The sequence below is a fragment of the Thamnophis elegans genome, chromosome 3 (genome assembly GCF_009769535.1).
Source record: "Thamnophis elegans isolate rThaEle1 chromosome 3, rThaEle1.pri, whole genome shotgun sequence".
NCBI lineage: Eukaryota > Metazoa > Chordata > Lepidosauria > Squamata > Colubridae > Thamnophis > Thamnophis elegans.
Genome location: NC_045543.1, coordinates 593,859 through 611,708, shown reverse-complemented (window position 1 = coordinate 611,708; position 17,850 = coordinate 593,859). Strand labels below are relative to the sequence as shown.

Genomic DNA, 17,850 nt, shown 5'->3' with positions numbered 1-17,850 from the left:
TAAGCAGAGTCTACAGAGTCTATTACAGCCAAGCAAATCTCCTTATGCCTCTACATCTTGCAAGCGGGACAGAAGAGAGTCAGGACATTGGATAAAATGACCAGGTAAAGTTGGGATGCTTTATTTTAAGGGAAAACAAAGCTGATTGTAGCCACGTGTATCTTGGACATCCCCAAACAGATGTTGATACACCCAAAGTGAGAATAAAAGGAAGGAAGGAGCAACGTCTCCTCACCTGGGTGGGAGTCCTAAAGCACCGTTGCCCGTAATTTTAATCAGGAGGAATGAAAGGAAAAGCTGGCATGGTTGCCCATGAAACTTAATGAAGAGTTGACAACACCCACAGAGAGAAGAAAACGGAAGGAAGGTCAGGCCACGAAGGGCAAAGAGACAAGTAATCCTGAACTGAAGAACACGGGGAAAATGGGAGCAAAGAATGTGCTGACATTAGAAAAAGAAAAGATGCGGCTAAAAACAAAAGGGCTCCTTTCGATGTCTTCAGATGAAACCCCAAAGAAAAAGAATCAAGAGACCAACTGCCCAGGGAAGGCGGTAAAATGCTAGCAGGCAAGTGGTGAAGTAGGGGCAGATTTACTCAGCAGATATTATGAGGATCCTTCTTCTTTAGCAGAGAATTATGGGCTCTTCCAGAAGTTATGGAAAGCAGGTGAAAGGCAGAGTTAAGGCTTGAGAGTGATAAGAAACATGGGTCAAAAAAGTATCAGATTCATACTTTAAGATTAGATTATTATTATTTTTTGAGAGAGAAAGAGAGAGAGAAAGATATGATTAGATAGATAGATAGACAGACAGACAGACAGATAGATATGGATGGATGGATAGATAGATAGATGATAGATAGATAGATAGATAGATAGATAGATAGATAAATAGACAGATAGACAGATAGATCAATCGATCTATTCTGAGGAACTGAAGTGTCAGATGACCGGAAGAGAGCCAATACTGCTCTTTCTTTTCAAAATGGGGAATAAGGAAGTGAACTAGAGGCTAGTCAGTTTGACACTCATCTCTAGAGGGATTCTAGAACAGATCATGAAGAGAAGCAGATTATGTCTAATCATCCCATTCTTAAAAATGATAGATTTACAAAGAGACAATCTTTCCAGGCTCATCTTAACTCTTTTTTTTTAAGGTATCTGCTTTATTAGAGTATAGAAATGATCTAGGTATAGTACAGCTTGATTTTGGCAAAGCATTTGTAAGCCTCTTGCCACAACAATCAGTAGGATCATTAAAGTATAAGCTGATTGGAATCAAAATTAAGTGCTGTCAGTTTAGCCCAGATTGGCCGAACCGGTAGTAGCGGCGGTGGGAGGCTCTGCCTACCTGCCCAGATGCTTTTGCACATGCACAGAAGTGTTGCACGCGTGCGAGAGAGAGAGAGCGCCCGAACCAGTAATAAAAACATTAGCAACCCACCTCTGATGCTGGTTGCCCTGGGTCCAAATTTTGATCTCATACCATGGAGAAAAGATTATTGGGACAGCTATGATAACCCTCTTTAAATACCTAAAATGGAGTCCCGTATCAGGACCTGTTCCAGAATGCGGAAACTCAGAAGAATTGATTTCAATTAGAGGAAGGCAGACTACCATTCAGCTTTGGAAGAAGAACAAAACCTTCCCACAATAAGAACAGTAGAACCAATTATTCAGAGCGGTGGTGGCATCCCTTCACTGGAGGTATTGAAGTGGCAGCTAGACTGACAACTGTCTGGGATATTTTAATCTGGTCTCCTGCAAAGAGCAGGTAGGACTGATGTGGCTTCAAAATGGTCCCTATCGCCATCATGATTCTCTGTCCTGTTTGCTCCCTTCATGCTCATCTGCTTTTCTTGATTATTCTCATCATAGCCATTATGGAGAGTGACTGTGGAGGATGACAAGAAAGAATCACGAAGAATGCTAGGCACGAACAATTCACACGTAAGAGAGGCCTGTCTGTCTGTCTGTCTGTCTGTCTGTCTGTCTGTCTGTCTGTCTGTCTGTCTATCTATCTATCTATCTATCTATCTATCTATCTATCTATCTATCTATCTATCTATGGAGTCCTCCTGGACTCACAGCTATCGTTTGACCACCATTTAATGGCTGTGACCAGGGGGGCATTCGCCCAGGTTCGCCTGGTGCGCCAGTTGCGACCCTACCTGAATCGGGAGGCTCTCACAACAGTCACCCGGGCCCTTGTGACCTCTAGGCTGGAATACTGCAACGTGCTCTACATGGGGCTGCCCTTGAAGAGCATCCGGCGACTTCAGCTAGTACAGAATGCGGCCGCGCGAGTGATTGTGGGTGCACCTCGGTTCACCCGCATAATACCTATCCTCCGCGAGCTGCGCTGGCTACCTGTCGATCTCCGGATGCGCTTCAAGGTGCTATTAGTCACCCATAAAGCCCTACATGGCAGTGGATCTGGATACTTGAGAGACCGCCTTCTGCCAATTACATCCCTGCGACCAATAAGATCACATAGATTAGGCCTCCTCCGTATACCATCGGCCAGCCAGTGTCGGCTGGCAACTACAAGGAGGAGGGCCTTCTCAGTAGTAGCCCCGACCCTTTGGAACGAGCTCCCCGTAGAGATTCGCACCCTCGCCACCGTCCAGGCCTTCCGCACAGCCTTGAAGAACTGGCTCGCCCGTCAGGCCTGGGGACAAGGATAATTCCCCTCCCGAATGATGAATGTATGTTGTTTATTATTTTATTATATGTCTTACCTTAATGTCTGTATCTCCCCTTCCCCTATTTTATGTGAGCCGCCCTGAGTCCCCTCAGGGAAAAGGGCGGCCTACAAATATTAATAAATCTCTCTAAATCTCTAAATCTCTATCTATCTATCTATCTATCATCTATCATCTATCATCTATCATCTATCATCTATCATCTATCTATCTATCTATCATCATCATCATCATCATCATCTATCTATCTATCTATCTATCTATCTATCATCTATCTATCTATCTATCTATCTATCTATCATCTATCATCTATCATCTATCTATCTATCATCATCATCATCATCATCATCTATCTATCTATCTATCTATCTATCTATCTATCTATCATCTATCTATCTATCTATCTATCTATCTATCATCTATCTATCATCTATCATCTATCTATCTATCTATCTATCTATCTATCTATCTATCTATCTATCTATCTATTTATCTATCTATCTCTATCTCTCTCTCTATCGCTTTATCTCTCTATCATCTATCTATCTATCATCTATCTATCTATCTATCTATCTATCTATCTATCTATCTATCTATCTATCTATCATCTATCATCTAATTTATCTCATAGACTATCTCATAAATGGCAACTCAATTCAGGCTAAAAAAAGCACAGTAGGAAAAGATTCCAAATATTCAAACGCACTCCACTTTAATGAACTCTCTACAAAAGTGGGGGCGACGTGGTGGGTCAGTGGCTAAGACACTGAGCTTGTCGATCAGAAAGATTGGCGGTTTATTGGTTCAAATCCCTAGTGCCACGTAATGGAGTGAGCTCCCGTTACTTGCCCCAGTTTCTGCCAATCTAGCAGTTCAAAAGCATGTAAAAATGCAAATAGAAAAATAGGGGCCACCTTCGGTGGGGAGGTAACAGTGTTCTGTGTGTCTTTGGCGTTTAGTCATGCCGGCCACATGACCACAGAGACATCTTTGGACAGGGCTGGCTCTTCGGCTTTGAAACAGAGATGAGCGCTGGCACCTAGAGTCAGGAACGACTAGCACATACAGTATGTGTGAGGGGAACCTTTACCTTTAACAAAAGAGGGATATTGATAGCGGTTTCCAACTTTCAATACTTTATTGTGAAACCTTGCATTAAACATCTGATCAAAATCTATGTAATCCGTACATCTTGATCATATCCTGCTTTGGGAGGGTTTTTCAATTATCTTTTATTTTCTGTAGGAACTTCAGGTGAGACCACGAAGGAGCACTGGAATTTGCCACGCAGGCAGAGCTGAAGGGGATTGGGGGGGGGGTGCAGAGGAAATGGGCCCATGATTTCAGAATACAGAGACTCAAATAGATTAATCTGGGTCTCCAAAAAAGTAACAGGTTATAATAAAAAGAATAACAATTGGAAAGCAAACAAGTCCTAGCACTCACTTTAAAAGCATTGTCTATAATCTGAATCTCCAAGAGAGGAAATGGGGGAGAAAAAAGCAAATCTGAAGACTGTTATTCATAGAAGGATATATTTTTTCTGAGTGGACACTCAGTAGAGAACAATTATTTTATGAATACTTGATTGATCTTCAGTATACCGAAGGGCTCAATTTGCAAAGCAGCGTGAGATGGTAATACATTTAATTAACTGTGATAATTCACACTTGAAGGTTGACATATGCCTTAATAAGGCATTCAGATTAGTTACAGTTGATTTGTCTTTATTGAAATGGCATAAAGATCGGCATATAGTGCTATTTCACTCAATTAAAAATAATGATATGTTAATTTAACAGCTTAGCCAGTTATTTTCTTCTTGATTGCTTTAATATTTTAGCCGACAACTGACTGTTCCTGGGAGAAGAAGCTCTCCAATAGATTTCTGGGGAAGAAGAAGTGTGTAAATATTTTTTTAAATGATGATAGAACCCTTGGAAGCACTGTGGGCCAGAGAGTTCTGCTACTGTGCATAAAAGTCCTGTATTCATTTAAACTCTCTCAAGTGAAGGCAGTAAAAGCCAGTGATACAGTCCACAATCTGCCAAGTGGCAATCTGGGCATAAAAGACCTTTTGTTCATAAACTCCAAATAAATTTGTACCTGAACATAAATATGATTTATATGCTAAACTCCTCCATAAGATTGTATAATGCAGCTGCAGTAATCTGACAACCTACAAATAGTCCAGGGTTTAAATAAAGTTGTATCCACGCAGGGAGATGCGTGGCTTCTGGATCTGCAAAAGGCCCATTATTTCACTGCCAAGGCTTCAACTTTTACAAGAAAGCAAATCTATGTTTGCACATTGTCAAATGAACCAAACCTCAACAGTTGCAGAGAAAAAGCAAAGCAATATAAACCATGATCTAGTTTGTACACCATAACTAAACCATAATTTAATATTCTGGATCCAAAGGGGGAATGAGCCTGGGGAAATGCCAAAGTCCACTGTCCATTTCTCTTTGACGTCAGCAAATTCCTCATTTATCACTATGCTAAACCCTGAAGTGAGATTTAAAATAAACACTAATTTAGCAGACTAGAGTTTAGGTACTTTAAATTAGAAATGTAGATGTGGATACTAAGATTTACCTGTTGTTGCAGGCTCCAGTGATGCTTCTGTACTTATTGGTTGCCGAGTTGTTTTGACACTTAGGTGGTAGCATTTCAGGCACACATCCAGGTATATTGGAAACCACAAGGAAAACTTCACTAGGTAACTGATCTGGAATTTTTTAAAAAAGGGCCACAATTCTTTTCATCAATAATATTTTACGGATAGCAAACACTATCACAGAGTATGATAGATTGGTTTAAGGATTTAATTTCAAAGACATGGTCCTACAAGGTCCATATGACTTAAAAAAAAACCCAAGGCAGGTGCAGGAGGCAGTTTTGATATTTTGAAAACAACCCGTCTATTCTAAGCCACAAGCAAAACTATGAGCTGGTGCCTTCAACTTTATTCTTCTAAAATATCCAACTTTTCAAAATTTGAGTGCTTGGCTTGAGCAGTAGGACAGTTCCAAATAATGCAGACATTGTCAACTTCATGAAGAGACTGATAACACTTCACAAACTGAGATTTTTGCCGTATCTTCCAGCTACTCTGAGCTGCTGTTGAGGCTTAAGAGAGCTTTGGCTCGTTCCTAGTTTCCCTTCAAATAATCTGTGATAGGAGCTCTGGAAAGGAAACTCCAAAAGTGTCTCCATCTGAACTGGATATTACAGATTGTTTCTTCTGTAGAGATAAATTAGACAATCTGTCCTCATCTGCATATCTGTGTATCCATTGAGAATTCTGATTAATATAAGTACAACCCAAAGCACCAAGCCCAGTGATGTATCTGAGCACTTGCTGTGAGAGAAATTCTTCTTTATGGACTGAGCATTGCCAGGGGTGGTTGATTATCAGGATCCACATCCTTTCTGTTCAAGTATTTGTCGAATTGCTTAACTCTGCAAACCAAACACAGCTGTTCCCTGTCTGCTTGCGCATAGTTCTTATGTACAGCTGTAAGGCAGCATTATGGGAAAGCAGCCTCTCACGACACATGAGAGAACGATGGCCGAATTAGTTGTGAGGAATCACATGCCAGCTTCACTGATTAATGTGGGCTATAATAGGGAAAGCATCATATAGGCTGCCACCATTCTTTGCTTCTCTGAAAGCTTCTCATGAAGCTCTTAATAACAAAAAAGATTCCTGATTCTTGTGAAGAGAAGACTTTTATAAACAGATTCATGAAAGAGAAAATAGATTAGGTACAGAAATCTTGATGGCTAGATACTTTCGCTTTTAGATCCCAGTTGTATCTCTGAGTTGATGATACTGGGTGGAGACCAGAGGTAGGTTGCTCCTGGTTTGACCAAACCGGTAATGGAGGTGGCAGGAGGCTCCACCCACCCACCCGGATGCTTCTGTGCATTCCGCACGCAAGCACAAGTGAACTGGTAGTAAAGCGGTTAGCAACCCACCTGTCACGCCCCACTCCATTCCATAATTAGGAAAGAAGACCAAGAGACTCCATGGGTTGGAAATCCAAAGTACTTTTACTAATTATAAATGGTAAGCGAGCAGTAGTGAAGCAAGATCTGAATAATATGGCGCGAAAGCAATTGATATATGGCAAAGCCCGTCCCCCCCCTTAGGATCAAAGCTCCAGTCCAATCATAAGTCCTTCAAATGTCAGGTGTGAGATAACTTCAAAAAGACAGGCCAAGATGGAATGTGAAGGCCGTTGATGCAGGCGGGAAACACGTACGCATGCGTAAACCCCAACGACTGGAACATCCTAGAACATTCCTGCAGCAGACCTCCAGCACATCAATTAAAACCCTCCCACATACACGCCCCCCCTCCCGTTTCATGGCAGCTGAAGCAGTAGCAAAGCAGAAGCTGACATCCGGCCGTCCCCCGGAAAAAAGGCTGTCAAGCCTGAAAGAAAAAACAAACAAAACAGACAACACAGAACAAAACAGACAAACAACAAACAAACAAGAGAGGGAAAGGAGAAAAGTCAAGGCTTGTCGGGATAAGCAGCATAAAATTTCCGAAGCAAGCGGGGAGCACGAACGTGGGACTTATCAACCCATTCCGTGTGGGAGGGGGGAAAATGTTTCCAAGCCACAAGGTATTGGATGCGATTGCGGTGCCTGCGGGAATCCAGAATGTCCCGGACTTCAAAATGACGTTCCCCATCAACAAGCAACGGAGCAGGCGGAGGGTCATCTGCGGGGCGCAGGTCAGATACCCGAACTGGCTTGATGAGGTTGATATGGAATACCGGATGGATTCGGTTAAGATGTTTGGGCAATTGCAAACGAACCGAAACAGGATTGATAACTTTCAAAATCGGGAAAGGGCCAACATACTTGGGACCCAATTTTTTAGACTTTTGAGTGGTATGCAAGAATTTCGTGGACAAATACACCAAATCACCAACGTGGTACTCATAAGGCTGAGAGCGTTTCCTATCAGCCTGCTTCTTATGAGCCTTGTGGGCTGCGTCCAAGGTGGAACGAGTGAGGGGCCAAAGGCGACTGAGACGTTCACTCCAGTCCGCCACGGAAGGAACCTGAGGCTGGGCCGTAGGCAGTTCGGGGATAGGAACAAAATCATGGCCATAAACGACCCTGAAAGGGGTGAACCCAGTGCTGGAGTGAACCGAATTGTTATAGGCCACTTCAGCGTGTGGTAACAAGTCCACCCAATCGTCCTGTTGATAATTGATGAAACAACGTAAATATTGTTCAAGGACGGAATTAGTACGTTCACAGCCGCCATTAGTCTGAGGATGGTAGGCGGAGCTAAGGCCCTGGGCGGAGCCAATACGCGTGAGGAACTCCTTCCAAAACTTGGATGTGAATTGGACTCCACGATCGGAGATAATACGGTCGGGAACGCCATGCAAGCGGTATATGTGGGAAAGGAAGAGCTTAGCCAAGGCCTTGGCGGAAGGAATCTTGTGGCACGGCACGAAGTGAACTTGCTTGGAGAACAAATCAGTAACCACCCAGATAACCGTGTGCCCCTGGCTCTCGGGAAGGTCCACAATAAAGTCCATAGAAATTTCCTTCCACGGGGCAATGGGGCGGGCGACGGACTGTAGAAGGCCGTGTGGTTTCCCCGGAGGTTTTTTGGCGGTGGCGCAAACCGGGCAACTGGAGACATAAAGTTCAATGTCCTTCTTTAAAGAGGGCCACCAGAATTGTCTCTTCACGAGGTGCAAAGTTTTCACGAATCCAAAATGACCCGCCATCCTGGAGTCATGAGCGCGACGAAGGACCACAAGACGTAAGGAAGCGGGGATGTATAATTTAGCTCCAATCCACGGTAGATCGTCTCTCATGGTGCATTCGTCCCGATGGTTCAGGAACCAGTCGTCCTGTGGGAGAGCTGCTTTGAGGTCAGAAAGCAGGTCGTGAGGTACGTCCTTTTGGGCCTTGGTCTGGTGACGTGTGAGCACCGGAGCCGCCAAGAGCGGTTGGACGATACTTAGCTTGGAACAATTATATTGAGGTAACCGGGACAAAGCATCTGCCATGAAATTCTTTCCACCCGGGATATACTTTAGAGTGAAATTGAAACGGTTAAAATATTGGGCCCAACGCATCTGCTTTGGGGAGAGACGGCGAGGCGTGCGCAACGCCTCCAAATTTTTGTGGTCAGTCCACACCTCAAAAGGGTGTTTAGAGCCTTCAAGGAAGTGGCGCCAAGTAGCGAGGGCCCAACGAACTGCAAACGCCTCTTTCTCCCAGACCGCCCAGCGTCGTTCCGTGTCAGTGAGTTTACGTGAGGTGTACGCGCAAGGCTGTAAGGTACCCTGGTCATTGGCTTGTAGCAGAACAGCCCCAACGGCGACATCACTGGCATCAGCTTGGACAACGAAGGGTTGGTTGAGGTCAGGATGTTTAAGAACTGGTTCAGCGGCAAAAAGGCGTTTAAGCTTTTCGAACGCCGCCTGGCATTCCATGGTCCAGTCCAAAGGCTTACTGGGTTTAGGTTTTGGGTCGCCTTTAGTTTTGAGTAAATTAGTAATAGGGAGAGCAATGTCGGCAAAAGAGGGAATAAATTGACGGTAGAAATTAGCGAAACCCAAAAATTGTTGCAGTTGTTTACGAGTTTTGGGAGCGTCCCATTCAGTGACGGCCTTAACCTTCTCAGGGTCCATTTCAACTCCATGAGGGGAGATACGGTAGCCCAGATAGTCAATAGTAGTTTGGTGAAACTCACACTTAGACAATTTGGCATACAAGTTGGCTGCACGGAGTTTTTTCAAAACAGTGCGCACTAGATTGACGTGGTGGTCGTGAGAGCGGGTATAAATGAGGATATCGTCCAGATATACGATAACGCCCTTATAGAGATGATCGTGTAGGATCTCATTAATAAACTGCATGAATACAGCAGGAGCCCCCTGTAGGCCAAAAGGCATGACCCGGAACTGGAAACAACCAAGAGGGCAGTTAAAGGCGGTCTTCCATTCGTCCCCCTCCTTAATGCGAACCCTATAGTACGCTTCACGCAGGTCCAATTTTGTGAAGATGCGGCCCTTCCCCAGTTGCGCCAATAAGTCCTTCATCAATGGGAGTGGGTAGAGGTTTTGAGAACATATGGCGTTAAGGTTCCTAAAGTCACAACATAAACGAAGAGACCCATCTTTCTTCTCACGAAACAGCACAGGGGCCGCCACCTTGGGTCGGGCCGGTTCAATGAAACCACGTTTCAAATTTTTGTCAATGAAAGAACGCATCTCCTCCATTTCCCTGGGTGACATGGAGTAAATGCGGGGTTTTGGGAGTTTGACCCCGGGCAAAATGTCAATGGAGCAATCAGTAGGCCTGTGGGGAGGCAGAATGTCCGAAGATTGCTCGCTGAAGACTTCCTTAAGATCCAAATATTCCTTCGGAATTTTCTCCTCTCCTGCAATCCTCTCCTGCCCCCTAGCGGCTACTTCAGGAACGTTAGTGACGTCAGGTTGGTTTGGAGAGCCCTCCCCCACTGGAGGAACTTTGGAGCGAATACGCAAGCGGCCTGTCCGCCAATTTATGTGAGGGTTCCACTTCCGGAGCCACGGGATGCCCAAAATAAGTGGTCTGTCCATGCCAGGTGCGACCACAAAAGAGATTAATTCAGTGTGGGTACCCATTTTCATTTCCAAAGGCTCAGTAAAAAAATGGGCGGGCCCCCCCCCCGCAACCGATCCGTCTATCTGGCAAAAAACAATAGGGGTTTTCAAAGTGCGCAATTTGAGTCCTAATTTCTCAACCATGGCTGGGTTGATCATGGACCGGGAACAGCCGGAATCCAGTAATGCTAGGAGGGTGGCAGGTGTCCCCTCAGGAGGAACTTTTAATTCAATAGGGAGTAGAAGGGGCCCCTTGTTTGAACTCACCCAGTGAGGTGAAGTGTCGTCATCTGAGTCATCAGAAGAAGAGGAGTTAGCATCCGCGTCATCCGTCAAAGGTTGGGGAAGAGGAGGGGGGTTGGTTTCCCCAGCGAAAGCCGTTTCCCTCTTTTTCTTTTCAGAGCCTCTGGCAGGTTTCTCCTCACGTCTGGGAGGGGGTTGGGCAGAGAGGGGTGATTTCGCCCGACAGAGGGGGGCCGTATGCCCAAGCTTCCCACAGCGAAAACATGTTAAAGGTCTGGAGGAGCCAGAAGGGGGCTCCCTCGCGTCGCCTCGGCGTTTGGAAAGCGCTTGAGTAGTAGGAGGGGGGAGGGACTTGGCAGCTCTTTCTTTTCGCTTCCTTCTTTCTTCAGTGGCATAACGCAGACGAATTAAGTCAAGCTCAGCGTCAGCAGCATGTTCAAACCAAGTGATTAAACGCCTCGGCAGGTTACGATTGACACATTGTTGATAAATGTCAGCGTTTAAGCCTTCAGCAAATCTGTCCAGAAGTGCATCCTCCCCCCAGCCTCTCATGTACTGAGACAGACATTGAAATTCCTGGATGTATTGGGCGACTGGTCTATCGTCTTGGTCAAAGGTTAAAAACTTTAATTTGTTCCGCTTCTCAGTTAACGGGTCATCAAAACGTTGGCGGAAAGCCGCCATAAAACGGTTGAAATTCCCCAAGAGGGGAGAACCAGACATATGCAAAGCAGTTGACCACGTAGCCGCTTCACCGTCCAAGGATAAAAGAACCATTCTGACCCTTAAAGTGTCAGATTCAAAGTCCCGCCCATATATTTCCATGTAGTTAAAGACTTGCATAAGAAAGGAGGGAAGGGTGGCTGAAGCACCATTAAAACGCACAGGCAAGGGAGGAATTTTAGCCATCCGATGTCGTCGAGGGGGGGCCTGGGGGGGAGGTCCCCTTTGATCAGCAAAACCTCTAGCCGCAGGGGGTGAGACAGGCCGAGGGAGGGGTGGGGGAGAATCCTGGCGTGGGTGACGTTGCCAACTTCTCCAGTCTCTTTCCTCCTCCCCCCTCCTGTCCTCCAAAAATGTTTGACCCCAATAATCAGGTAACTCACTCCGCTGTGGTTTTCTCACGGGGCCCTGGTGTTGATAATTTCTCCATTCAGCTTCATCGCCTCTTTGGCTCCAATAGTCAGGGAATTCACCCGCCTGAGGTTTCCTCACGGCCCCTGGCTCCAGCGAAGTTTGTTGAGGCGGTCTCTGGGTGAGTCCAGCATTCAAGCTTGTCTCTATTTCTCTTTGCCCCACTGAAGTTGACCAACGGGGTAGGGGGGAAGGCTCAGGCTGATTGGAAATTTGTAGTTGACATAAATCTTCGTGCAGAGGTCGGTCAGACGGGCTGGGCTGGTGTAAAGAAAGGTCGGGAGGTCCCAGTTCACTGGAATCCGTCCCTCCAACGGCGCCTTCCTCTTCTCTGGTCGGAGAAGACATTATGTCCCTTCTCGGTAGACGTAAATCTCCTGGAAAGGGATATTATTCAGATCTTGCTTCTTGTCACGCCCCACTCCATTCCATAATTAGGAAAGAAGACCAAGAGACTCCATGGGTTGGAAATCCAAAGTACTTTTACTAATTATAAATGGTAAGCGAGCAGTAGTGAAGCAAGATCTGAATAATATGGCGCGAAAGCAATTGATATATGGCAAAGCCCGTCCCCCCCCTTAGGATCAAAGCTCCAGTCCAATCATAAGTCCTTCAAATGTCAGGTGTGAGATAACTTCAAAAAGACAGGCCAAGATGGAATGTGAAGGCCGTTGATGCAGGCGGGAAACACGTACGCATGCGTAAACCCCAACGACTGGAACATCCTAGAACATTCCTGCAGCAGACCTCCAGCACATCAATTAAAACCCTCCCACATACACGCCCCCCCCCTCCCGTTTCATGGCAGCTGAAGCAGTAGCAAAGCAGAAGCTGACACCACCACTGGTGGAACAGTATTCATCTGGATCCCTGATAAGGAAAAACATGCAAGAGTTCCAAATATGTTTTTTTCCCCTGAAACCCCCAAGTTGTGGGAAGATCATAACATCTCTTCTCAATGTTTCTCCACCATCAAGTCCAACACAGTTCTAATAATGTATTCAAGGACTGATACATTAGCTTAATGGCTGAATTGTCAAGAATTGGTCATAATAATTAATGCATACTAAAAAGAATGATGGCTGTGACATATTTTGGGTCCTTCACAAGTATGTGATTTTTCACTGCACACTCCTGTAGGCCTTGTGCATCAATGGCATAACTCCCATTTGTTATACTAGCTTTAAAGATTTTGTGTTTGTTGTGTCATGCTCAAATACCATGTTCTCAGCAAAGCTGCCTTGAGATTAGGAAGATTCACCTAGCAATTTTCTCCAATAATTGTGATGTCATTGAAAAAGCTCTCGGCGCTTGGACAGCTTTAAAATACTTGGTCTGCTGCTTTCTGCAAAAGTATTGATGCTGATGCTACCCTTAAATCAAATGTTGCAGATCTATTGCCATTTCTGCATATATTTCATGAGAAATATATAAAAACTTCATCCATTTCTATCTGTAAAAAAAAAGGTTTAGGTCTATTTTGTGAAATATTGTTCCCCAATGTGATTAGCAAAAATATCCTCAACTCTTATTGTTTCACTAGTCATAATGATTTAATGTAACTTTAAAATATCGACAGATATGACATATGCTCTGCTTAGCTTTGGAAACCACAGATGGAGAAGCATAATAAACTTTTCAAGAGATTCCTTCAAACTTTCTTCTGATTCCCTTCAGTTACCATTTTCCTGCATGTGCCTCTGTTTTCTCTTCGATGTCCTTAAGTGGGCCAATGCTATTTTTGAACACAGTAGTCTTTGTGACAGAAAGTATAGCAGGCTATGGAGGCTATTGATGGGGACTTAAGAATCACAATCTATAGTGGTGGGCCAAGGGAAATGAGCAGCCATACAAGACCACAGCTCTGCTTGATTAACCTCTAACAATGTAACCCAATACTGGATGCCAGTGCATAACAAGTTAGGGTCAGGGGAGTCTTTCCCTCTTCTTGCTTGGCCATAATTGTATGTACACATCAAGAGATTAGTCATTTCCGACAAAGCTGTCGCATTCCTAGCCTGTTGACTCACTGTATAGGGAGCTGATGGTTGAAACTATGCAAATGAATAATATAAGCACAAAAAGATTAAATGCCAATTGCTAATTTGCATGAACGTCCCTTGGCATTTAGAGAAATAAAGAAAAATAAGTTTTAAAAACTCAAATTCTTGTTACTTTCCGAAACGTCCGTATAGAAACCGAGCAACCCCTTTGTTTTTAATTAAACTATATTCAACCAACAACAGCAACTATTTAAATATCCTGAAAAAGAAATTACGTTCATCATCATATATAGGATTCATGTGTCCTTGTTATTTGGCAAACTTGATTCCCCCTGTCCCCGAAACACAAATACAGTTTTATAAGAGGTTTTCTCCCCCCTCTCTTTCATTTTCTTTTTTAAAAAAAAATTCAAACATTTAAAGTGTTTAGCTGGGACTTCAAGCTCTGCTATGAATTTAAGTCTGACCTAAGGCAATGTTTTTTTTTTAAAAAAAATAAGAATAAAATAGTACCGCTTTAATGTCAGAGACGCAACCCTCTCAAGCAACCACAGGGTCCCATTCCCAGTATTATCCTTATGTATTTATTCACCGTTCGGAGGCAGCCTGCGTTTATGCTTCTGGTGTTTCCCTTTCAAGTCTTGCGTGGAAGTTTCCCTTTTTTCAGCTGTTTGAGATAAAACCTCGGTCTGTCCTTCCGGGTGGTTGGGAAATGGTGCATAAGCCACGGTTTGACTTCTTTGGTGAATACTACAACATATTTTTTTTTAAAAAAAATGAATAATAGCATTTTAATCACACTGGGTTTAGACGTGCACTAGATATTCCACTAATATCTACCTACTGATCATTTACTGAAATTTGATTTTCTTTTCTCTTCTGTCTATGAGTTTTTGGCATCACTTTCAAAAACTTTTCCAGGGTGGAAAAGTTGAAATGATCGAGATTACTACAAGTGGAAATTGTTTATGAAGGTAGATTGAAGCATTTGGCATGAAATGCGAGAGGGTTAAAAATGCACAGGCATACATCCATCTGAAACAGAGCCTATACTGTACTAAAAGAAAACTCTTACAAAACTTTTCTATTCCATTCATCACTTCTAACGTCGATGATTGTAGAATAATTCACAATGCTCACTGACCTTCTGAAATATCATCTGCTTCTTTGGGGCATATGAATTGATTTTTCCACTTCTTTGAGTGCCATATGGCTCTTTTGTATCCTCATCGGGATACAAAGCAACAACAGCAACAGCAACAACAATCAGTGGAGAGGATGAGATATAAAGAGACATTGTCTGCAGAAGCAGTTGCAGAATAATCATTTTTTTAGAAGTTTACTTCTGCTTTTGTCTCATAAATTCATTATTTAGTACTTGTAGGAGACCGGGGGGGGGGGGGGTGAGGTGGGAATCTGAACAATCTTTCACCAACGTATAAAGGGACAAATTTTCTGTGCAGTATATTTTATCAACTCTGATCGAAACCACGTTTTCATGGTTACTATAAGAACAAACTACTTGATGGGTCACATGGCTCACACCCAGCTGCTCCTCTATTGTTATTTTGCTTTATATTAGAGAAAGAACACAATGATTTGATCTAGTTTGGGACCCCCCATTTTACTTCAAAAAATTACTTCTCTATAAGAACTTTTAAAATAATTATGAGAAGGAAGGAGAATTATAAAAAAAAAACCCTGAGGATAATATGCATTTTAAAAAAACATCTGGTTGAAAGTATTTTATTCCATCCCCTGAGACACGGAAGTTTCAATCCAAATTCAACCACAGAGATTTTGGGTTATAAAAAATAGCGGAATGCTACATTGTTGGAAATGGATAGTTCTCAACTTACAACAGTTCATTTAGTGACCAATCAAAGTTATGAGGGGACTGAAAAAATGAACTTACTTAGGAGGGTTTTTCACAGTTTCGACTTTTTACAGCATCCCCGCAGCCATGTGATCAAAACTCAGACGCTTGGCAACTGGTTCATATTTATGACCATGGCTCTGTGACCATCTTGTGTGACCTTCTCACAAACAAAGTCATTGGGAGAGCCAGGTTTACCAAACAACCAGATTTCTAACTTATCAATTGCAGTGATTCATTTAACAACAGTGGGAAGAAAGGTCGTAAAATGAGCCAAAACCCACTTAACAAATGTCTCACTTAACAACAGAAATTTGGAGCTCGGTTACGGTAATGAGTGAAGGAGGTGTTTAATTGGCATCATTTGTTTGGTCAAATACAATAGATCACTCCAGCCATTCTAAAGGAATGAAAAATTAGCTTTTTCTCACTTTCCTCTACCTTGTTCTGTCTAGCAGGGTTTATACAATGTACTTAATCAGGTCTGTTGAAGATCAAGCAATTGCACTAATTAATTCATTAAATTTATACATCTGCCCATCTCACTTGCAGATGACCGCTTACAGTTAGAACAAAAATCATACTCTTCCACCATTAAATGCAATTAAAAATTAAAAGCTACAATAAAAATACAATAAAAAGATAGAGGAGAGTTCACTCTACCTATATACAATATAACAATTTAATTGACTCCATGAATCCTTGGCAACGTCAAGTCTGATAGCAATAGCAGTAGACTTATATACCGCTTCATAGGCCTTTCAGGCCTCTCTAAGCGGTTTACAGAGAGTCAGCATATTGCCCCCAACAATCTGGGTCCTCATTTTACCCACCTCGGAAGGATGGAAGGCTGAGTCAACCCTGAGCCGGTGAGATTTGAACCGCTGACCTGCTGATCTAGCAGTAGCCTGCAGTGCTGCATTTAACCACTGCGCCACCTTGGCTCTTATAATGATGGCACATCCAATTGTTGAGTGCCTTCTAGAAAGCTGGAAGATTGGGGAAATTTCACCTGGTGGGAGGGAATGATGTCCCAGAGGACAGACTCTGTTTCTGGATCCTACCTAACAATGCTCCTTAGCCAACAGCACCTGTCCCTTCTGTTGGATCTGATGGGATGGCTAGATGCAATCAGGGAGAGAAATAATTGGGCTCTGTGCTGTGGAGGGCAATCACCAGCACCTTGAATTGGAGCTGGAAAGAACCAGAGAGCCAATGTAGTTTGTGAAGCAGAGATGTAACATGTGCAGTTCTTGAAACACACATAACTGCCCATGTCGCTGCATTTTGAAGCTTCCAGATAATCATCAAGGTGAGCTCAAAGTAAAGCATATTACCATAATCCATTTGGAAGGTTACTGGGGCATGATTAATTGAGAGTAGGACTTCCCAACCCAAGGATGGAGGCAAGGGATGTGCATCATGAAATTGGGCAAAGACCCTCCTGACCCTAATTACTGTTGTTCAGTCCCCTGAGTCATGTTCAACTCTTCACAACCCATGGACCATAGCAAGCCAATCCCCCCCACCCTCACCCCCAATCCTCTACTGTCTCCCTGAACTTGCCCAAATCCACGTTCATTGCATTGATGATATTATCTAACTATTTTGACTCAGCCTTCCATCCTTCCAAGGTGGGTAAAACGAGGACCCAGATTGCTGGGGGAAATATGATGGCTTTGGAAACTGCTTAGAGAGGGCGGTAGAACACTGTGAAGTGGTATATAAGTCTAAGGGCTAAGTGCTATTGTTATCTTCTCTGCTGAGGTTCACTTCTCTTTTTGCTTCCTTCCTTCCCCAACATCAGGGTCTTTGACCAGGAGTCCTCTCTTCTCATTAGGTGGCCAAAGTCTTTCAGCTTCAGCTTCAGTATCTGTCCTTCCAAAGGACAGTCAGGCTTGACTTCCTTTTAAAGAATTGACTGATTTGATCTCCTTGCAGTCCAAGTGACTCTCAATTGCCACTTGCTGTTTGAATCGTCAGCAAGGAGGCTGCTGATAGGCTACACTGTTGCCCAGGTCATCCAGCCCCTGGCCTTCAACCCGGCCCTTGACCATGGGAGCCCAGGCCCTGGTGATCTACCACATATCTACCCATCTTATCTTACAGGCCATACGCGAAGAGGCGACAGGCTGGATTTGGTCCAAGTATTCAAAGGCTAATACTTCTCTATTTTCTCTGGCAGAGTTTTAGAGAATTCAATTATTTCTGTATCGAAGTGAAAGCAGAGTCATTTCTGAATTAAGATGAACG

The 17,850-nt window shown here is 43.6% G+C and overlaps 1 protein-coding gene across 1 annotated transcript in view; it reads right to left on the bottom strand.

Moving 5' to 3' along the window:
• TPO (thyroid peroxidase) overlaps positions 1-15,081 on the bottom strand; it is a 44,357-nt gene extending 29,276 nt beyond the window's left edge. Inside the window, 3 exon segments of the mRNA XM_032212968.1 lie at positions 5,303-5,435; positions 14,314-14,415; positions 14,862-15,081. Of these exon segments, the coding sequence (XP_032068859.1) occupies positions 5,303-5,435; positions 14,314-14,415; positions 14,862-15,081 (455 nt within the window).
• Positions 15,082-17,850: the final 2,769 nt, after the last annotated feature.